Here is a 23,055-nt window from a genome sequence, read left to right as displayed (position 1 = left end):
AGCCCAACAAGGCCCAAAGGGGTAAATGACCCGACACGGTCCAAATGAGTAAACGGCCAAACATGGCTGAACGGGGCCTAAATTGGGCCCACAATAGAAGAGCCCAAGATGATTAAACTGAGTCCAAGTTGGGCCCACAATAGAAGGGCCCAATAGAGCCCAAAGTGGTTGAAGTGGGTCCATATGTGAATAGGGCCCATATTAATGCTCATGGCCCATTACGGCCCACTATGGGTAACAGGGTTGTTCTTCATCCCGCTAAGAAAACAGGGAGGAAGGAGGAAAGAGGGGAGAGAGGAAAGAGGAAGGGAGCTCCGGCGGTGGCCGGACCTGGGTGGCGACTGGCCGTCGACCTCCTGCCACCCGAGCGCAGAGGCGGCCGGCAGCCGCTGCGGGGGCCGGCGGGGAGGAAGACCGAGAACAATCTCGGTTGGGTTCGAAATAAAGATTCTAAGAATAAAAGAACAAGGAGAAGGAGAGCTCGTCGGCGAGTCTACGGAGGGAACGGATCTCGGCCAAGGGTGGTTCAGTCCGGCGGTCAAGCGGCGGATCTCACGGCGGCGGCGGCGGAACTCGGAGGAAGAAGCCGAATCAGGTGCTCCGGCTCAAACCCAAGAAAGGACAACGTATAGACATAGAAAAAGAAGAAGAGGAAAGCAAGCGACGCTCACCTCAGTCCGACGACATTCCGGCGGCGTTTCCGGCGAGAAATCCAGGAGGAAGAAGCTCGGAGAAGAAGGCTTCAATCTTGGCGATTCTCGGCGGCTTGGGTGGAGGAAATCAGAGGAGGGGGAGGGGAGATTTATAGGCGCGATCCTAGAGTTCGAATCGAACTCGGATCGCCCCATGGGAGTCCTCGATCCCGCCGGATTCGGGGGAGGAAGAAGACTCCCAGTCGGGGTCTTCTTCCCCGTCTCCCCCACGGCCAAGCATGGGTCGACCATGGCCCTGGCCTATTCGGGCCGGCCCACGAGCCTAAAAGTTTTTTTTCTTTTTTTGGGATATTACACTATATCCTAAATCCTAAATCCTAAATCTTAATCCCCAAATCTGATAAACTCTAAATTCTGAATTCTAACTCCTAAACCTTAAACTCCTGAACCTCTAAATTCTAATTTCTAAATTCTAAATTTTAAAAACTCTAATTCTAAATTTTAAATCTTAAATTTTAAATTCTAAATTCTAAATTCTAAATAATAAATTTTAAAATCTTAAATTCTCAGCTCTAAAACTCTAAATCCTAAATTCTAAATCCTAAATTCTAAACTTTAATAGTTTAAAATTTTATGTTTTAGATTATAAATTCTAAACTCTAAAATACTAAACTTCTAAATTCTAATCCCTAAATCCTCAACCTCGAATCTCTGAATCTCTAAATCTCAGCTCCTAAACACTAAATCCTAGCCACAGCCGCATCCGGCTCCCATCTTTTCGTCCGTCACACGATTGGAGGGGAGTCCAACTCTTTCCCACCTTGCCGAAGGGCTGGATCAGGCGAGGGGGCATGCGAATATGCCGCTTCTGCGTTGCTGTTTCCCGTATAAATACAGTAGCCGCTGCTGCTCCTTCCCAACATCTCCCCCTCCATCTCCGTCTCCATATCCATCCACTGTCTCGTTCGCTCCTCTCCCTCTGCAACATCTTCGCAGCCGCCGTCCACACCGGCCTCTGCGTCCACTCTTCTCTCTCGAATCAGAAGTCCCCGACGACGATGATAATGACATTGGTCGAAGCAACCGAGGCCATGGGATCCCACCGCGACCCAGGTGAGCCTCCACCTGTTCTCTGCTACATGATTTCTAATTCAAATCCTAGCTCCTTTGTTTTTGCTTAAAATGGCGTGGCAAAAGGAAAATCTTTTGTTGTTTCTCTTTACTCCCATTGTTGCAGAGAGCCGCGCCAAGTACTTGTGGAGAGACGCCGAGACGGCACGGCTAAGAGGTGGGTACCTGAAGACGGTATTTGCTGGACTTGCCAGTGGATATGAGGGAGAGCGGAGTACATGCTATGGACCGGAAATTCAACAAGGAAGGAGGGAAAGAAAAGGGACACAGAGAGAATAGAAACTACGAGGGGGAATAACAAACCCCTTAGCAATTGCGGAAAACACATCTAAGGATCCATAGCAGACTCTCTCTCTCTCTCTCTCTCTCTCTCCATCTCTATCTTACCCCCATCCCCCTCCTCCCCTCCCTTCCTCCCTCCTTCCCCACACACACGCACGCACGCACGCACTAGTATGGTTCTGTAATCACATTATTATGTATTTGAGGTTCTTTTTTTTCTTTGTTTTGCTTCTGCATTTGACAGATACGTGTTAGATGTTAACTCAGAACTACAAACTTACTGGAAGGGGCGCCAATCGTTGATGAATATAATGATAGAAGAAGAACGCCTCTCCGACTTATCTTGGATTCCCGACATCTTCAAAAATTTTATATTACCTGCAGGGTTTCCAGGTAAATATAGGAACACTCTCTTTTATCAAATTTCCTTCTCGGATATGAATCTTTTGCTGACATCTGTTGGAATTCATGTTCTTAATTAATTCGCCACTATGGAGATATATAAGATGGTTTAGCATGCTAGTTGGCCTACTTGAATGGGTTAGTAGAGCATGAAACTCATACTTTGATATGCAACCATTTGTATGGCGAAGTGCATCATTAAATTGATCTTCACGAGAGGGATAGGAACCCGCTTCCCCCACCCTTACATGGCAAACATGAAATCAGAATCAGCACTCATAAAATTTAGTAAACTTTACACTTCAATTTGAATTTTGGACTTTTAGATTTTAATGATATCATCTCCTCAACACATTACCTACTTCGAGGATTTCACCATGAACTGTTTTTGGCTATCTCCTGATAAAAGTTGATATAGTATATAAATGCCATTCCTATATGCTGAAAGCAACATGCCATGATCGGGAAATGTCTGTTTGGCCACTGATTTGTTGTGGAATGTAATGGACCTCCTGCAATGCCACTGCCTGACAAAGTGATGCGAATACAAGAAAATCATGAAAAGCAATTGCTCTTCAATATTATATTTTGTGGCTGAAATGGAGTCATAATTGCTTTTGAAAAAAATCAAGCATCCAGTTGTGATTAATTGATAGTGCTTACATGATTAACATGGTATTTTTTACTTGATGATTTTGATGATTTTGTCACCGTATCCTCTGCTAATTATCAATTTGCATGTATACTTGTAAGAAAATATCTCAAGAGGAGTATCTGTGTTAAGGTATCCCATCTGAGTAATCCTCCAAGATTAGTCTCAGAAGATTATCTGGAGTACATGCTATTGTAGTTCCCTACAAATGATACATACGTTTTTTGATGTTTTTGTCATTGTATCCTATGCTGTCATCAGTTTGCATATATACTTCTAAAAAATATCTCTAGAGGAACTTCAGTGTTAATGTATCCCATTTGAAAAACCTGCCAGGATCAGTCTCAGAGGATTATCTGGATTACATGCTTTTGCAGTTCCCTACAAATGTAACAGGATGGGTCTGTCACACATTGGTAACGTCTAGTCTTTTGAAGGTATCTCATCATTATGAGTTGTTCATTTGCTCCGGAATTATTTTTCCTCTATTGAAATGCAAAGCCTCAAATGGAGAAGTCAATTAATCTTAGTGAGTTTTCAAGTATATTTCAGCATTCAAGCAGTGTCCGAGTATGGGTGTAAATCATTTTAATGACATGTCATGCCATCTTAAGTAGTCATGGTGGTGAATTTGTCACCAAAAAGAGTTATCAGAGATTCTAGAAGCATGGATAGTTTTAAGTTGGATGAGGAAGTTCCATCATGAACTGTGGATTGGCTAAAGAGTATATAAAGTGTTCCTAATAGTTATGCGGGCTCATGTAGTTAAATATGTATAGAGGCTGTATTTATGATGTTTCAGTGGCTCCATTATTATCCATGCTTTGTTTAAAATTGCATAACCTCTATTCCAATTTTGCTAGCCAAAATGTGTTGCTTGATCTAATTTTAAGATGATACTCAATGTTTGAAAGAGAGATAATCAATTTGTTTATTGCCCCCAAGATCATATTCATAAAATAATTCAAACTGACTGCTATATATGAAGATTGCATCAGGCTGTTGGTGTAGGCTCTTCTGCAGGAACTAGTGCTGCTGCTGCTGCTGCTGCTATAAAGTAATGTTCCTAGTTCTGTCTTAAAATTAATTTGTTGGTAGACTGTTTAAGTTTGTATTCTCAGTTCCTTTGCTACATGTTGCATAGTCTGTACATCTAAGTAACTCCAGGTTATGTCATTGTCCCAATCACTGATTCTAAATATCATTTCGTATTTCTCTATTTTAGTTGTGTTTGTTAGATTGTGTTGGTCTACTTGTTGCTATTTGTTGAATCGCATCTATCATTATGTCAATCTATTGTATTGTGCTCTTGGAGTGTTATGCTGTTTCTTTTAGGGTTTCTTTGGCCCTGCTTTAAAAAAAGTGCTTTTGTGACTTTTAAAGCAAAAAAGCATTTCTTTAAAAAAATGTGTTTGGTAACATTATCTGAAAAGTGCTTCTGCAAGAAGAAAAAAGAGCTTTTTTGGAGATATTAGAAAATCTAGCTTCTAGCTTTTCCTTTTATAAAACAGAAGCAACACTAAAAATGCCCTTAATTTTTTTTTCCAGAATCTAAATATGATTTAATCATGATGGATCAAGATTTTGTTTTCTGGAAAAATGAGGCCTGCAGTAGTATATGGAAAAGATGCTTGGTACTCTGTTTTAATCTAATTGAATAATTGGTATAACATTGGGTCCCTTGATTATTATTACTAAGTCAGTTTCCCATTAAAAAGCTGGTAGTGTTTGATGATCTTTGGTTGGAGACATCTATATTATAGCTAGAAGTTAATAATTATGTAAAGATTCAAGTTTTAACAAATTCAATGAGCACTAATGTATTTATTTTGGCCTTTTGCCAGATGGGTGTCAAAGGATGGCCTGGGAGCTATTGGACGTCTATTTGTTGGTAAAGGAAATCATTAAGAATCATTAGAGAAAAGTATAAAATCATTTGCTCTAGCTAAGAAATATGTGTCTATTAGGTGGGCGTTTTGGGAGTCTTTTTGATGATGACCCAAAGCAATGGCGGATGTATGCAGATATCATTGGAAGCGCTGGAAGGTTTCTCAAAGCACCTTGTCCACAAATTGACATAATTTTCATTAAATTAATGTGACTGCAATGATTAATCCACCATGCAGCATCTTTGAGCTCAGCACACAACTTTATCCAGCATATTTCCTCCCACTTGCATCCTTAGGGAATCTTGCAAAGGTATTTAAAGATGAGGGAACTTTTCTGAGAGTAAATTCGCTGTCAATTTCGTGGACTTCCCTAACTACTTATTGCCTAATTTAGGAAACTATTTACAACATGATTTACTGCTTGACCACTGATATCTTTTGGGATCTAACAACTCCAAATGCTGTAACCTGTTAAAAGTAATATTATTGTAATAGCGAAAGAGGAGTTTTCTGTGATTTTTAGGCTGATAAAGCCAGTACATGTACAGTATTAATAAGCTTGATATGCACTATAGACCCATTCCCTGTTAGCTTAAACTTTTTCAGCCAAGTGGTTAGTCAACATGGTACTAGAGCTCCATTTGCTGGAGATCATGAGATCAAATGCCCCCCAAGTTAGTTATTTATTTAATTCACCAAGTTGTCATCTTGAGTTGTTCCAATTATTATCTTGATTTGCTTACCCCCCGCATGCACAGACGGGGCCACATGGGGCAAGGATGTTCAGCCTGATATACATCGTTGAACTATTCTCTATTGGCTTAAGCTTTTGAGGTTAAGTGGTTAGCTGACAAGTTTCAAGGACACACCAAAGAACCACTAAATGAACTTAATGTAGCTGTATGTATTGTATATTGCACTCTACAAAGTTGTTTGGTATCTGTGAGTTTTTTCAAAACAGATTACTATAAAATTCTGTTTTTTTTGTGAAATAGTTTTTATAAATTGGGGGGGGGGGGGGGGGGGGGTGTTATATTTTCATAGAACTCATTTTTCAGGTCTTATGACATGCTGATTCTACTAAACAAGTTTTGTAAAAGCAACTAAATGAGCATTTTGGTAAAAATCATTTATTTTATGTTTTGTAGAAACCTATTTTTAGTAAAACCTGAGAGCCATACAACCCCCAGATTCTTTAGGCATTATGAAAATAGTGCGAGTTTATTAAGTAGAAGACATTAATAATTAAACATTTCTCTCCATCAGAGGAAGTGTTGTTACTGGTTTGATGTATCAATCATTTTGTTGACAATATTTGATGCTCTGCTTACAGATCATGCATTTTGAATATAGTAAAAACTTGAGCTTGACTTACCTAAAGTTCATATTTTTGATGCAATAGCTTTCTAAAGACACTTGGTTTTTTAAGCAGGCTATAGCAAGAGGGCTCAAAGACCCTTCATTTCGTGTTATCCAAAATCATTTTGCCATGTCTGCAAACCTTGGAGAGGTTGCCGCAAAGGTAATCAAAGTAAATGAACACAATTATGCATATAAAATAGTTTGATATGTTTGTTAGATATCAAACCAACAAGTGTTCTATTTAATTGGCTTGACTTTATGAATCCTCATGAAATAATAGAGAAATATTTGAACATGACTGGTTTTAGTAATGTCTTTTTTCTCATTTCTTATTGCATCAAATTTCTCTATAAGACAAGCTTAGAATGGACAGTAACTTCTGTTATGGATTATAGGAGCTGTTCTCATGTAACAGGGACAAATTTGGCAGAGATAAAAGACTTTTCTTCTCTTAAATAACTTAATGTGCTGAGATGCCAAAATTTTCAGTCTGTGGGTTTCTGTCATGGACTTTTAAGTTAGAAATTCATCTCATTCTGTTTTCGTCTTGATTTGAATCTGAGATTCGTTTACGCATTCATGCATCTCGTTAATGTTTTTAATTATCTAGAGCCATATATGATTTGAGAATAAATTTGAGGATAAATGTGGTGGAACAAAGAAATGCTAAGAGATGACTATACTGGAGCATATGTAGGAATTGCATCAATTAGTGGTAAGAATGGAGAAAAGTTAGATGTTATACATGTGATGCAGAGATACAAGGGTGAGCTGAACGAGAAAAAGTAAGATGATGTACATCGAAATAACGAAACAAAGAGATCTTAACAGTAAGTGAGGCTTGGTTTCTGGCTTAGTATTGGGAAGAGGAGTAGATAAAAGGGTTTAAATATCAGTATCAAGCCTCATACTGGTTTTGATACAGTGGTTGTATGGTTGGGACAGGTCAAGGTAGTCAATATCAACAAAAAAATGCAAACCAGCATGCAACCAATATGGTTGGCATCTGCCAATACACATGTGAAACCCCATGGATTGGGCCTGGTCCACTTGACCGACCCAGCCCAAAGGCCAATGGGAGGAAGACTCCAGCTGGAGTCTTCTTCTCCCCTTCCAATCGTGGTTAGGACTCCTCCTCGATCGCGATGGGATCGGAAGTCCATCGCGATCCAGAGACCTCCGAATAAGGCCAGGAGATCTATTTATAGAGCTCCTCCTCTAAGTTCATCCGAAATTGAGCCACCAAATCCCACCTCTTCTTTCGATTCGGGTCTCCATCTTCCTTGATTCGTCACCGAAGAGGGAGCTGCTAGAACCGCGCGGGGACTAAGTTAAGCATTCCTCGTCCTCTTCTCTTCCTCTCTTAGTCTTTCGGCCGTGAACTACCTTGGCTTTGAGCCGGCAAATCGCCGAGATTTGACCCAAAACAGAGGAGCCTGTTCGACCCATGTTCTCTCGCCACCGGCCTTGTTCGCCGCTGCCGGCCGCCGGGGTTAGCCGAGCCTACCTCGCCGTCTCCTGCCACCATTGGGGTTGGCCATCGCGGCCTCCCTTGAGTTTGGTGAGAAGGGGGAATGGATCCCCTTTTTTTGGATAAGAAGAAGAGCAGGTCTCTCTCTTCTTTCTTTCTCCTCTCTCCTCCCTGCTCTCTCTTTCTCTTTTCTCTCTCTTATTAGATTTTCTCTCTCCTACTCTCTTTTCTCTCTCTACGTACGTTCTCTCTCTTGACTCATGCCAAATATGATCTAGATTGATCTATGCCATTGATGACCAAACCCAGACCCCTGGTTGAGTCGAACTAAGATTCTCTCTCTTCCCCATCTTTTCTCTCTCTAGATTCTCTCTGTTAAACTCTCTCTATACTCTCTAGGATGGAAGATCTAGTAAAGACTCTTCATAGTAATTTTGAATTGATCTTGGTGAAAGATCCTGATCTGGAGTCGTTGGATGGCGTGTCAACCCCCACGTTAGTCCTTGCCAATACTATTAGATTTGATCACCTCCAATCTCTGTTGAACCATCTGTGTCCTAATCCGAGCATGATTTGATAAAATCATCTTGATCGAACCGATCCGGATGTCAGACACTCCTGCTTAGTCATCCCTATGAGGATGTTGGAATTTAGGATTTCTATTTTTAAAATAATTATGATGAAATTCTGATGAAAAGTATAATTTTGGAATATTAGGCTCTGAGAAGGATTTTCGAAATTAATTAGATTTATTAGTTGGATTGCATTTGCAAGGTAAGTAATGATTTGCCTTTTCTAATTTCTTCATTTATATAATATTTTTTTATATCAAATAAATTGTTAATGAATTTTTATGTGATTTATGAATTTTACGAGATGATTTGAATGCAAAATAGATATGTAAATTAGAGTAATATTTTTCGGACTATTGTTATATTTACTGTTCTTACATCATATAGGCATATTTGATTGGATTATGATATATTTATTATTTTACAAAAAGAACTTTGATGTGCATCAGATTTGGAACTCTCGGCCTGACTATATTCTAGACCCTGCCAATTGGGGGTTATGCATTGGTAATTCTGATCAACTTCGCACGGTATAAGTGCAGTATTCTGGCCCACTCCGTAGGGTATAAGTGTGGTATTTCGGCCTACTCTGCAGGATATAAGTGTGGTTCTATTTTTGGCCTAGCCACAGGGTATAAGTGTGGTTGTAGTTAAAAGCTGTTGAGTTGAATGTGATTTGTTTCAGATCAGATTTATGATTATGTATACGGATATTTGAAAGATACAGATTTCAATGGATTTGTATTTTGAAACGGAATTGATTATATCTTTATGCTGATTCATCGTAATTTGTATTTATATTTTATGTTATTAAATGAATTGTCTAGTTAAGGTATTCATTACTTACTGGATTGTCTAGCTGATTATACGATTTCTTACTATTTTTATAGATCCAAAGAATTAGCTCGATCCGGAGTTTTACAATAGGGAAGAGTGATTAGAAGAACTGTGGCATAAGTTATCTTAGATTAGAATTTATTTAAATTGATGTATTATCTTAAACTAATGTTGGAATTGTAAGATATTGTATGTTAAGTTAGTTACAGAAATAAAGATTGCATATTATTAATTAAATTATTTTCGCCGCCTGATTTTGATTTCATGATGAGATACCTTGCATGCTTGTGGGAGAGTTCCCTATAAGTATGCGGCAGTTGCCGCGACCCTCGGCTCGTGATCTCGGGTCGGGGCGTGACAATTTTTATAGTACCAGAGCATAAGTGGATAAAATCTAAGACAAAGAATCTTACATAATATGAGTGTAGGTAGGTAGACACTAGGAATATTGGGATGTACATCTATGTCAATTGCATTGTAAGCTATTTTTAAGATTTTCTATTAAGCCTTGTGATTATGAATGAAAAGGTTACTATGGAATTATGATGAAATTTATTTGAGGTTTGATACATGATGGAAGGTTGGGCAATCTATAAATCAAGTTATAATTAGTTAGATTTGGATCAAAATTAAGTGCAAGAGGATTGACCATGGAATATTATCATGTATTGTGATTATTTGTTATTTAAGTGAACTTGAAAACTCAAAAATTGATATGGAGGTATTGGATCTTATTCTTCTGATAAGAACTAAAGTTAAAGTTGTATTGATAAGTAGAAATATCGAAAACTTGAGGATGATATTAGAACTATGTATCTCTAAGCTTTTGAAAGTGCAAGAAAGAAAAATTTTGTGGACGAATTTTTTTTTAGCAGGGAGAATGTGGAACCCCATGGATTGGGCCTAGTCCACTTGACCGGCCAAGCCCAAAGGCCGATGGGAGGAAGACTCCAGCTGGAGTCTTTTCCCCTTTCGATCGCGGTGAGGACTCCTCCCCGATCGCGATGAGATCGGAAGTCCATCGCGATCCAGAGACCTCCAAATAAGGCTGAGAGAAATCTATTTATAGAGCTCCTCCTCTAAGTTCATCCGAGGTCGAGCCACCGAATCCCACCTCTTCTTTCGATTCGGGTCTCCGTCTTCCTTGATTCGTCGTCAGAGAGGGAGCTGCTAGAACCCCGCAGGGACTAAGGTAAGCATTCCTCGTCCTCTTCTCTTCCTCTCTTGGTCTTTCGGCTGTGAACTACTTTGGCTTTGAGCCAGCAAATCGTCGGGATTTGACCCAAAACAGAGGAGCCTGTTTAGGCCTGTTAACGAGCCGAGCTGCTCGGGCTCGGCTCGGGCTCGGCTCGGTAAAAGCTCGGCTCGAGCTCGGCTCGTTAGTCAAACGAGCCCGAGCTCGAGCCTAAGATGAAGCTCGTTTAAATTCGAGCTCGAGCCCGAGCAGCTCGCGAGCCCGTTTGGGCTCGTCACTTCAAGCACGCTGCACGAAGCAGGCCGAGTCAGTTTTTTTTTTCCTCTTCCCTCTCCGCACCCGCACTTGCCCGCTTTTAAAATGTCAGTTACCGTACAGAATTGGTGCTTCGATATTCGTGGGAAACTCGAGCGCTCCCCACCTCTCCCCCTCAAGCAAAAGATCTGCCACATTTACTCGCCAGTGCTTCGATATTCGTGGGAAACTCGAACCCCCCATTTAAAAGACGTCACCCCCTTTAACAGCGTCACAGCTGTAGCACTACACTATCCTCCTATTGGGTCACGACACGTGGTCAATGATATTTTATAAAAAATCCTAATATAGATATTTTTAGTTTGAATGAACCACCCCTTTTCCCAGATGAAACTGTAATCATCACCATCTACAGGCCTACGTGCGATGCCGTATCTCCGTCGCCACTGTAGGTCCACTTCCATGTACCACGTCTTAAGATGGCGAAATCATGCAGGACTCAGCCTAGCTATGGTAGGATGTAACGTTTCCTTCCCTCTTATATCGGTAGCCTAGCTATGGTAGGATGTAAAAGAAGCTCGAGCCCGAGCCGCCTTCCCACCCACCTCAGTAGCCTAGCTATGGTAGGATGTGAAAGAAGCTCGGGCCCGAGCTCGGCTCGGGCTCGGGCTCGAACTTGGGCTCGTCATTAATACGAGCTTTACGAGCCCAAGCCCAAGCTTTTGCTTTGCTAAGTGAGCCCGAGCTCGAGCCCAATACAAAGCTCGGTAACGAGCCCGAGCCCGAGCCCGAGCCCAACTTCTGTAAAACGAGCCGAGCCCGAGCCTCCCCAAGCTCGGGCTTGGCTCGGCTCGTTAACAGGCCTAAGCCTGTTCGGCCCATGTTCTTTTGCTGCCGGCTTTGTTCGCCGCCGAGGTTAGCCAAGCCTACCTCGCCGTCTCCTATCACCATTAGGGCTGGCCACCGCAGCCTCTCTTGAGTTCGGTCGAGAAGGAAGGGGGGACAGATCTCCTGTTTTGGAGAAGAAGAGCGGGTCTTTCTCTTCTTTCTTTCTCCTCTCTCCTCCCTGCTCTCTTTCTTTTTTCTCTCTTGTTGGATTTTTCTCTCCAGCTCTCTTTTTTCTCTCTACCATACTTTCTGTTTCTTGACTCATGCCAAATACAATCTAGATTGATCTATGCCATTAACGACCAAACCCAGACCCCTAGTTAAATCAGACTAAGATTCTCTCTCTTCCCCATCTTTTCTCTCTCTAGATTCTCTCTACTGAACTTTCTCTCTCTACTCTCTCTAGGATAGTTAGATCCAGTAAGGACTCTTCATAGTAATTTTGAATTGACCTTGGTGAAAGATCCTGATCTGAAATCATTAGGCGGCGTGTCAGCCCCCACGCTGGTCCTTGCCAACACTGTTAGATTTGATTACTCTTGATCTCTGTTGAACCATCTGTGCCCTAATCCGAGCATGATTCGATGAAATCATCTTGATCGGACTGACTCAGATGTCGAGCACTCCTGCTTAGTCAGCCTTATAAGGATGTTGGAATTTAGGATTTCTATTTTTAAAATAATTATAATAAAATTCTGATGAAAAGTATAATTTTGGAATATTAGGCTCTAAGAAGAATTTTCAAGATTAATTAGATTTATTAATTGGATTGCATTTGCAAGGTAAGCAATGATATGCCTTTTTTAGATTCTTCATTTATATAATATTATTTTTATATCGAATAAATTGTTAATGGATTTATATGTGATTTATGAATTTTATGATATGATGATTTGAATGAAAAATAGATATATAAATTGGAGTAATATTTTTCGGATTATTGTTATATTTACTGTTCTTACATCATATAGGCATATTTGATTGGATTATGATATATTTATTATTTTACAAAAAGAACCTTGATGTGCATCAGATTTGGAACTCTCGGCCTGATTATGTTCTAGACCCTGCCAATTGGGGGTTATGCATTGGTAATTCTTGCCAACTCCATAGGGTATAAGTGTGGTACTCTGGCCCACTCTGCAGGCTATAAGTGCAGTATTCCGGCCCACTCCGCAGGATATAAGTGCAATATTCCGGCCTACTCCATAGGGTATAAGTGTGATTCTATTTTTGGCCTAGTCACAGGGTATAAGTGTGGCCGTAGTTAAAGGCTGTTAAGTTGAATATGATTTGTTTCAAATCAGATTTATGATTATGTATACGGATATTTGAAAGTTACAGAATTCGATGGATTTTTGTTTTGAAACAGAATTGATTGTCTTTATGTTGATTCATCGTAATTTGTATTTATATTTTATGTTATTATATGAATTGTCTAGTTAAGGTATTCATTACTTATTAGGCTGTCTAGCTCATTATACGATTTCTTACTGTTTACAGATCCATAGAATTAGCTCAATCCGGAGTTTTACAATATGAGAGAGTGACTAGGGGAACTGTGGCACAAGTTTATCTTAAATTAGAATTTATTTAAATTGATGTATTACCTTAGACTAATGTTGGAATTGTGAGACATTGTAAGTTAAGTTAGTTAATAAAATAAAGATTGTATATTATTAATTAAATTATTTCTATTGCTTGATTTTGATATCATGATGATGCCTTGCATGCTCGTGGGAGAGTTTCCTACGAGTGTGCAGCGATTGCTGCAATCTCCGGCTCGCGATCTTGGGTCGGGGGCGTGACAACACAACCAGTCTAGACCGAAATATTGGCAAGGACTGGTTCAAGAGAGTACTTGTGCCTCGAACACATGCCGGTACTGCTTTTCTGTTAGAGCGATATGATGCCGGTGGTACCATACCAACCAGCGGTATTTAAATCCTTGGGTTGGTCTATGAAAACCTAGTTGGAGACATAAAGCATGGTTTCAAATGGTTCTATTAATTGAAGACATAACTTCAATGCTTCTGTTAATTGAAGATATAGCTTCAATGCTTCTGTTAATTGAAGATATAGCTTCAATGCTTCTGTTAATTGAAGATATAGCTTCAATGCTTCTGTTAATTGAAGATATAGCTTCAATGCTTCTATTAATTGAAGATATAACTTCAATAACCATGAATGGTAAAGGATAATTCATAACATGGCCAAGGTAGTTGGGGTATGTTTGTTAGCTATTGTTAATAATTGCTTGGAATTTATAAAAAAAAAAAAACTTTCTGACCATGATTGCTAGGATTTATATTCAATTATCTATGTTAGTTTTATATCTTATCTGATCTACTTATGATGTTTTCACTTTTTAGCTCCTTTCCAGAACCTTTTATGGATTTCAAATGTTGCAGGAGGAAGTTTGGGAGGTAGCAGCTCAGCTCCTAGGACTTTCTCTTGGCGTATTAGTCATGGTATTTGTGTAATTAAAGTTGCTTTTTCTATGTCTGTCATTTTGCTTTGCTGAATTAGAACATTATTTCTTAATTGAATATATTTTCCTGTAATTGAATAATGCAGGATACAACGGGAGTACAATCATCATATTCCATGCTGGCTTTTGTATGGTTGAGTGTGCGCCTTCTGCACCTTTGGTTACGTTACCAGTCACTGTCAGTTCTCAAGTTTCACACGGTAAGGGTGTCTCTTCAAATCTTTTAATTTAAGCTTACTTGAAATCAAGCTTTTAAGCATTGATATCAAGCTCCATACCCATGCCTTATCAGTAAGTTACAGTGCACCCGCATGCTGAGACATTGTACCCACTACCAGAGTCAGCGCAGCACACATACCATGTTTCAATGCATGGATTTGTCGAGCCCTTGTACCATACCGAGTTGATACAGTATGCCTCCTATCGTGTAGTATGGTTCCTGTGGCAGCTTGTATTTGTCAATGAAGTTGCACCTTTAATCATGAGAGAGAGAGAGAGAGAGGGGGGGGGGGGGGATTATATAGCAAAATATACATTAACAACATTTAAAATTTGTAATTTATACTGATTTTATGAGTCTTACCGTTGAAGTTATTTGTTACATGTGCTTAACAATATGCATTATAACTAGTTTATCTTCGATTTTTTTGTCAGATAAACCTTAAGCGTGCTCGGATTCTTGTGAAATCACATGTTGTACTCCATACAGTTCCTGGTGCAGATTTTACTGCCTTGTGATTTTGTGGTCATTTTTATAGCCTTTGAGCACACGTAAAGTTATTTTTGTTGATATAGGGTATGCTGATTGCAACAAGGAAGAGAACATTTTATCTTGGGAAAGATTTTTGCTGCCCCGAGTCATTTTTGGTGTATCATTGGAGAGAATGATTGGTAGGGAGGGCTCCAGCCACATGGTATGATTCTTTTGAGTGTGATATTATTTTCTGATCTGAATCCTACAGCACAAAGGTGATGTCTAGTGGCATCAAAAAATTTTCCTTTTCCCCTGGTGTTACCCTTTACGTGATATAGGTTGGTTTTCATTTTGCCCTCCATTCTTCTTTTTAAGATATCTGAAACTTGTATATTAAAGTGAAGATAGAGAACCATCCAGGAGAGGTAAAACATTCTCAGTCAAAACATGGGCACTCATAGTTGCCTATTAAATATATCAAAAATGCTTCCATACATTAATCGGAGAGGCAAACTGGATCTCATGGATCTCTACCTGACATCTAGAATATAAGAGAAAAACCACTAGTTACTCATGATTTTCTTATTTTTTCATGTAAACTTTCTTTTTTCCTGGCAGACGTTCCCAGCGTTGCCATTCATCTTCATGTTCCTGAGAACCTCTAGCTCGTTTCTCAACTATTTTTTCCAAAATTTTCAGTTCAACTCATCCAAGAATCAATGAAATGGTAATCATGAAAATGAGATTAGAAGTAAGAACTATGATAGGCCCTAATAGTTAAAGTGAGTTAAACCCACAAGAAGCGACTGGATATTGCAAACTGATACCCTGAATAACCCAGATAGTTATGTTCAGTAGCAAACTTATTAGCTGCTCCCTTAGTTTTCAATTTGAAAGATCACTCTTAATAAACTGTTTGGAACAGGTGAAGGCACTTCTGAGGTTGTACATGAAGGAAAAATACATTCTCTTTGTGAACCAATGTGGATCAAGAGGGCTTGAGTTTTTAATTACATTCAAGGTTGCTTGCTGATGCCAATTGTTGTAATCATGGATTAATGTTTTAAATGAGGTGAGCACCTCTTAACTGGGTTGATTCTATTGTGGTTTAGGTGGGAGCTACCGGTCTCTCAGTTTTGAAAAGCCTGTGGCAAGTCTATTGGCTTCATGGAAGACAAGAAAGATTGCCAGATCATGTGTTCTCTTGGCTTGAGGAGAGCCTTCTGAACTTGGAAGCTGGATTTGCCGACTTTCTTAAACAATTGGAAGAAGCTGGATGGGATAAGCACCAGATCAGCCTTAAAGTGCCTAACGGATTTCTTTTTGAGGAAATTGGATCCGTTACCTGTGACAAGTAAATTCTCTTGTGGCTGCTTCCTAATGCCCTGCATTTGAATTCAACCACCGCATGTTTATCAATTGCGACAGTATGTTCGCTGGATGATGAGTCCACGGTGTTGGCCCATATGATGACATCGGGAACTCTTTGGTCTGGACAACACTTTGCTGCCATCCTGCAGCCTGTGGGCTGCATAATGGGCCTTGCCTCCTCTATGCATGAAGTCATTCTTGGATTGCTTTGGATGTAACAATGACTTCCTCAAATCCATTACTCTTGTGGGCTCCAGCCATGGGCTGCTATGCGCCTATGCCCTTAGACAAAATAGAAGATTGGACATTTAAATAGAAGAATCATCAGTCACGACTTTCTCTTTATGAGGAGGGGGAGGTTGACGAGTCCGGTTTTTGAGAGAGAGAGAGAGAGTACATGAACTTATAGCTTGATGTGAGCCTTTTTTCGAATTTTCTTAACAATTATTGATTTTCTATACAAATCGATGATCTTTTCATGTTGGTGAAACAAAATTATCTAGTTTTTTAATATAAGGAAACACTGAAAATCATTCTACAGAAGCATTACTGAAAACGAGCAGGAAACTTGTTGAAAATACATTATTGTGTTAGAAACTAAGCGAATTATTACAGTAAATTAGTTTAAGTTTAGTTCCTCCTGATTTATGCAATTTGTGACATGGTTTCAACTATTTCTGATTCTTTTTTTTTTTTGAGTGAACTAACTAATAGGTTGTTATTCTAATCGGTTGTTATTCTTTTTGAGTGAACTAACTAATAGGTTGTTTTCCGTGGTCTACATGCTTGACATTATCTTGATGCTCGCTTCTTGCTTCCTATTACATTTTGCCTTATCTATTCCTCGGACAACCAGGATGATAAATTTTTGATGAGGCAATTATGGTTGATGAAGGTCACTGTACTGATTCTATAGCTTCAATTCGTGCAATAAGAAGCAAATCAATTGATCTTTTCAGTGCAAGGATGTCTGTGTTGGAATGTTGTTTTACATGCATGTGGACATACATACCTACATATCTTTTCAGTGAAAGGATGTCTATAATGGAATGTGGTTTTTACACACATACACCTATGTATGCATGTATGCATGCATGCATGCATGCAGATACACATGTATGACTTGTATCAATCTAAGTTGGGCCTCATGCTTCCAGCTCCCATTTGTATTGAAACCATCGACATGATTAATGTGGCTTCCAACTCCCGTTCTTATTCAAACCATTGGCATGATTAATGTTTCAAGATAGCAACATTATTAGATGTGACTATCTTCAGATTAGTGCGCATGTACCTTGATTTTATCCATTAAATATTATAATCTATTTTTTTTTGGTTGAATATATTACAAGGTTAAATTGCGATGGACCATGCAAGAAAAACAATGACCTTTAGGGGACGTTTGGTATGGGGTGATCGTCTCAAAATCAAAGATAATGTGGGTAGAGGTGATGAGATCACCGTGTTTGGTTGCACCACGGTGATTCTATGTGGCGGTGATCCTAAATCAACTCCATTCCTCAAATCACCGTCCAATCCGATGATGGAATATGTGTCCTTGAGGTCAGAAATCCAAGATCACTCCAGGACAATGATTCTAGGTTAAAGTTAAAAACAAAAATATGCCTCAATTTAGCAGAAAAATTGATATATCAATATACTATTAATATATTATGTCGATGTTATATATATATATATATATATATATATATATATATATATATATATATATATATATATATATATATATATATATATATATATATATATATATATATATATATATATATATATATATATATATATATAATATTATGTTGATATTATATATTATATTAATGATATATTATATTATAATATATTACTAATCATATTATTATCATATTATTATTGAAGGAAAATTTTAAATTTTAGTAGAAATGTATTATTATATTTTATATTTATATAATGAAAATATTTAATATATTACTCCTATTTACCTTATTTTTCTAATCAAAATAATTATTAGTATTAAAAAATATATTATAAGTATAAATAAAAATATTAATTCTATAATAAAAATAACATATTTTTATAAGATTAACAATTTATAGGATTAATAAATATAATTTTAGAATATATTAATAATTAATATATTGATAAATATATTAATATTTTATTATTATATATTTTATATGATTAATAAATATATGATAATGACAAAATTATGGAGCTATTATAGGAATTAGTATATTGATTTACATTTTTGATTCATGAGAATTAAAAATACATAAAAAAATCCATCTAAGATATATCAAAAGTATTTGTGGTATTATATGGTCGATAATCTTGTATCTCCGTACCATACCAAACAAGTTACTCATGAATACTCGGAGATTTTTAATCACTGGATCATGGCCTACCAAATATATTAATTTTGGATCATTGAGATCAAATTATCCTAGCATTTGAGTCACCGGAAATCTTAGGTCACCGTAGTGATCCTGTTGGGGTTACCTCGAGCAAGTTGACTGATCGCTTTAACACGAGGAAAGCGGTGTCCATCGACATTGTACAGAAACACAGTTTATTGGCGGATAGGAGCTGGCCCGATGCCTCGGGGGATCAAGCGTATAGGAGCCACTGGTATGCCATTCCCTTTCAGCCGGGAAGCGCTAGCTGGCGCAAGGTGTGCGGCTCTCTGTTTTGGCTTTGGGTCGTCTAGAACCACCAGTACAACGGCCGTGGCAAAAGCATTACCGCCGCCGCACCTGAGAGATCTTTCGAGGCCTAAAAACCCGAATCTGGCGACCATAGTATATACCATGCTCTCTTCCTCCCCCTTCCACTTCCGCTTCCGCTTCCACTCCCACTCCCACTCCCACTCCCCCTTCCCCTACCCCTCTCCTCCCTCGCCCGTGATTGCGAACCTACCCAGTCTCCCCCGTGTCCCCCCCTACGGCGGCGGCGGAGGTTGTAGGCCGCTGCAGCCGCCGCTGGTGTCTTACATCCCCTCCCTTGGTGCGCTTGTCCCCTTCCCTGAGAAGAAGCCTTGCTGCGTCCTTCCGGCAGATGCCGCGGCGTCCATCGAGAGCAGACAGGGAGCGTGGAGAGGGGAACACGAGGAGGATGAGGAGGATGCGCTGCCGTCGGGGCTGCGGCGGGAATGGCTGCCGAGGCACGTGGCGGTGATCATGGACGGCAACTCCCGGTGGGCAAAGGCCAGGAGCCTGCCCACCTCGGCGGGCCACGAGGCCGGCTACAAGGCCCTCCGGGAGATGCTCCGCCTCTCCTGCGCATGGGGGATTCGAGTCCTCACAGTCTTCGCCTTCTCCTCCGAGAACTGGCTCCGACCCAAGGTCCGCCCCTCGCTCCCCTTTTCCGGTTCCTTCGCTTCGAGGGTCGAGCCCCTCTCACCTCCTCTCCTCCCACTCCCCAAAAAAACTCCCTTGTGGTTTATCTACCTCGTTACCTCTAAGCTCTTCGTTGCAGGCAGAGGTGGATTTCCTGATGATGCTGTTTGAAAGGATTCTTAGGGAGAACATCGGGAATTTCTTGAGGTATGGAAATATGTGCTGTCACACACATATCCGAAGAATGATTAATGCATCTTCTTGCTCACCATTTTCTTTCGAATGCTTGCAATTTTTTTTGGTATAAAATCCGCTCATAAATTATATGGAATAGGAAACCAACCTAGAAAAGAGAAAAGAGGGGATGGGAGAAGGAGAGAATGCTGCAAAACAACACACCGCAGTTACAACTGATGTGCATTCTTTCAAAATGGTAAACATTCCATTAGGACAGAGAAGGATCCAGAGGAGGTCTTCTTTAAAGACCTAAAAATAAGCACCTCCTCTCTCTAACCTCTGTCTCAGTTACTTCGTAATCTTTGATAGCAATCTGGACATCTACATCTAGTGGCAAAATGTGTGGTCAAGATATTTGCGAGATTAAGAAAACATTTGAGTAGAAAAAGAGACTTTAATCTCATTATATCCACCATGAGGGAAACATGATCTTTGTGTAGGATCATGAAGTCAAAAGAAAATAAGGATTTTCTTTTGAAGTTATTAATGGAGATCTACATGCTCCTACAGAGATAAGAGGAACTCCACAACCGCTGTTAATGCTGAAATCTCCAACATGCTGACTAAGGGTATCTATGTTGTCACTGGACTCGTAGCCACCTAGATTCTTGAAGAACTGTAACAGTGAAACAGAGTTCATATGGATGGGCCAACCATCTGACTCCACCGAAAGCATTCAGATTATCGTAACAGTAGTTTTACTTACAAACATATTCATTTGGTGTTAATACTGAACAAATTGCAAAGAGCTTTATGGAACTCAAAGAAGAGTAGTCTTGCAATGACAATTCGAAGCATGTTTTCTCTTTTTTATAATGTATCTGGCGTTTCAGAGGATATTCAGCATCTCAGATGCTGACATGCAAAGCGAACATGAAGTGCCCTCTTTTACTATCATTCATGATATTTACTGGGACTATTAATATGTAAAACTTTTGCTAGAAATTGAAATGGAGTCCAACAGTCCAGCTCCATCAGCAAGTAGATCAGCTTACTTGAGCTGGTGGCAGGCTGTCTGATGTTATGGTCCGCTGCTGGATATTAATACTTTGAAACATATTTTGCTTCGGTGTTGTCTGAAATGAGTTTCATTGGAGGATCTTCCTAAGGTGAAGCTGAACTGTCTGATAGCCAAACTGTTCTTCATATTATATCTTTTGTCCATTTATTCTTTGTAATCTCACTTTTTAGTAGAAGAAGATCTACTTGACTTTGTAAGATGTTGGTCATGCTAGCCATACAAGAATATGCACCTCTAGTTTATTCAACAACTGCAGTTTACCTATCTTTTGGGAAATTTTGTATGCACGGTCCACGTTAAAATGTTATAGTTTACTTTGGCTATTTGTGGGAATGAACATGGGTTCTACTCGGAAAATGCCTCTCTTATCTTCCCTCACTACAAGAGCCACTCGCAGAAAATATTTCATCAAACACAACCTCTATTTTCTTTACCATTACAAGGTAGCATTTTCATCTTCTTTCGATCATCTCTTCCCTTAATGTGGTCCATATTATAAGTATGCATCGTGTTATGATTGCCTTTATGTTAATATCAAAGCTCGAACTAGTTTTGGAAAGCTGTTGCCTTGTAAAGGCCAACTTCTAATGCATCCATTCTGGTAGAAATGTCACCTGAGTAAGAAGGGTTCAGTTGAATTGTATGATAATTTGTGAATGATACCTAAAGTTAGGAACCCCGATTATTTATGATGTGTCTGTTTTATGAAGAAAAATTGAATGCTGCATGTAGAACATGCATAATCTCGATGCTTGTTTGGTTCTTGACAGAGAAAGCATTCGGGTACGCATAATTGGTGATTCCTCAAAGCTCCCATTTGCTCTACAAAAGTTGGCCAAAGAGGTAGAGGAGATGTCAAGGAACAACTCGCGAATTGAATTGGTTGTGGCAGTCAGCTACAGTGGACGAGGAGACATAGCACAAGCATGCCAAAAGATTTCACAGAAGGTAAAGCATGGGCTGCTAGAACCAGAAGAGATTACTGAATCACTTATCGCACAAGAATTGGAAACAACGAGTATTGAATTTCCATGCCCCGACCTACTTATCCGAACTAGTGGTGAGGCAAGGTTGAGCAACTTCTTACTGTGGCAATCAGCATACTCTGAGCTTTTCTTCACAAAGACATATTGGCCTGATTTTGGGGAGGCTGACTATGTTGAAGCCCTATTCTCTTTCCAGAAAAGGCAGAGGCGCTTTGGTCAGCGTATTACCTAGAATGGTGAAAATTGTGAATCTCTTAATGTTTCTTTTGGCACGTGCATAATACTGAGTATTTGTTGGCTATTAAGATTTGTATGTTAAATCTGACTAGTAACTTGTTTGGTGCTTTTGCGGAGCACCTTATTGTGGTCATAAGCAGGCTTATCGCTGCCTCTGCGTAAGACATCATATACACAGGCATGTATTCTGGAGGATATCTCTCTCCGTGCCTGATCAAACTGTCATTTGGTCTTATTTTTAGTCTGCTAGAACGTGTCAAACTATCAATGAAAGTCCCGTTGTTGATTCAGTCATTGCTGGACTATCAAAAGAATTGTCAGACGTATATTATTAATTCAAGTAAGTAACCTATTTGCTGGATAACAGTGGTGTATATGCTTGTGACACATGACATTTTCATCTTTCTTACGTTTTTTTTTTCCCTGATCTGTTTTCTTCTTTACCTCGAAATAAGGTGAATCATGAAGTGCATCCTGACTGTGATTAATAATGCATTGCTAATTTTATATTACATGTCTGATATGCTTACAGAGTACCTGTGGAGGGTTGAAAGAAACTTCGACTGATGCACATATGTTCCTGTTACTGCTAGTGAAGTTCTGACAACTTTTTCATTGCTGGTGATGCACGTTCCCTTTGTTGCGTAGCCACCATAAATTGAAGGTAATGCCTGCCTCTGTTTATATGACAGTGCTACTACTGCTTGGCTCTATTGGAGGCGGCAAGTGTAATATCTCCATTCTGGTGTGTTTTAATTAATGAGCTAGCTAGAATTATGGAAATACTGGGTACCATATGCCAGATTGTATTTGGAGATCTCACTATATCTAATAGGTTGAAGACAGATTTATGTTTTATTAGATATTTGTTGGCTGAAAAGAAATCGGATGAGTAGGCGTGGGCTGCCGGGCGTGCTTGCTGCAGCTGCATGGCATGGATATCATCATCTTATTTGATACTTGCATACCATTGAGTTTGCAGTTCGAACTTGAGGGATGTTCTGGACTGGTTGCCTACTATCGGATGGAAGGTTTTATGAGCACAAAAGAAGCTTTATAAAAAATGTTTCTATAAAAAACGTGTTTCGTATTATCTA

The 23,055-nt window shown here is 39.4% G+C and overlaps 1 protein-coding gene across 9 annotated transcripts; it reads left to right on the top strand.

The window, feature by feature from the left end:
• The first annotated feature begins 230 nt into the window (after positions 1–230).
• On the top strand, positions 231–22,816 carry RUS5 (root UVB sensitive protein (Protein of unknown function, DUF647)). 9 transcript variants are annotated; one of them, XR_015972891.1, is made up of 17 exons: positions 231–1,766; positions 1,891–1,941; positions 2,311–2,459; positions 3,457–3,557; positions 4,119–4,177; positions 4,965–5,011; positions 5,145–5,166; positions 5,247–5,319; positions 6,442–6,531; positions 13,962–14,060; positions 14,167–14,280; positions 14,735–14,795; positions 14,876–14,994; positions 15,700–15,795; positions 15,887–16,128; positions 21,506–22,298; positions 22,491–22,816. XR_015972891.1 is itself a non-coding variant. In XM_088710244.1 (17 exons), exons 1-16 carry the CDS (start codon positions 1,513–1,515, stop codon positions 21,951–21,953), a joined length of 2,082 nt encoding a protein of 693 aa, XP_088566370.1. In that variant the 5' UTR covers positions 231–1,512; the 3' UTR covers positions 21,954–21,957; positions 22,201–22,252. The 9 variants fall into 9 exon arrangements, 3 of the variants coding, with proteins under 3 accessions (XP_088566370.1, XP_088566369.1, XP_088566371.1); XR_015972890.1 differs by having other exon boundaries at positions 5,088–5,166; positions 14,001–14,060; XR_015972888.1 differs by having other exon boundaries at positions 5,088–5,166.
• The last annotated feature ends 239 nt before the right edge of the window (positions 22,817–23,055 follow it).

This window comes from Phoenix dactylifera, chromosome 14 (assembly GCF_051530095.1).
Source record: "Phoenix dactylifera cultivar Ajwa chromosome 14, Ajwa_hap1_PhDact_Kaust_v1.1, whole genome shotgun sequence".
Lineage (NCBI taxonomy): Eukaryota > Viridiplantae > Streptophyta > Magnoliopsida > Arecales > Arecaceae > Phoenix > Phoenix dactylifera.
The sequence above is the reverse complement of the archived record's forward strand: the minus strand, read 5'-3'. Positions and strand labels throughout refer to the sequence as shown.

Excerpts from the sequence above, each read along its gene's own strand:
- RUS5 (XM_088710244.1), top strand. The coding sequence starts at position 1,513 with ATGCCGCTTCTGCGTTGCTGTTTCCCGTATAAATACAGTAGCCGCTGC. Across the intron at positions 2,460-3,456 it reads ATTACCTGCAGGGTTTCCAG|GATCAGTCTCAGAGGATTAT; the intron begins GTAAATATAGGA and ends AAAACCTGCCAG. Across the intron at positions 5,012-5,087 it reads TATTGGACGTCTATTTGTTG|GTGGGCGTTTTGGGAGTCTT; the intron begins GTAAAGGAAATC and ends TGTGTCTATTAG.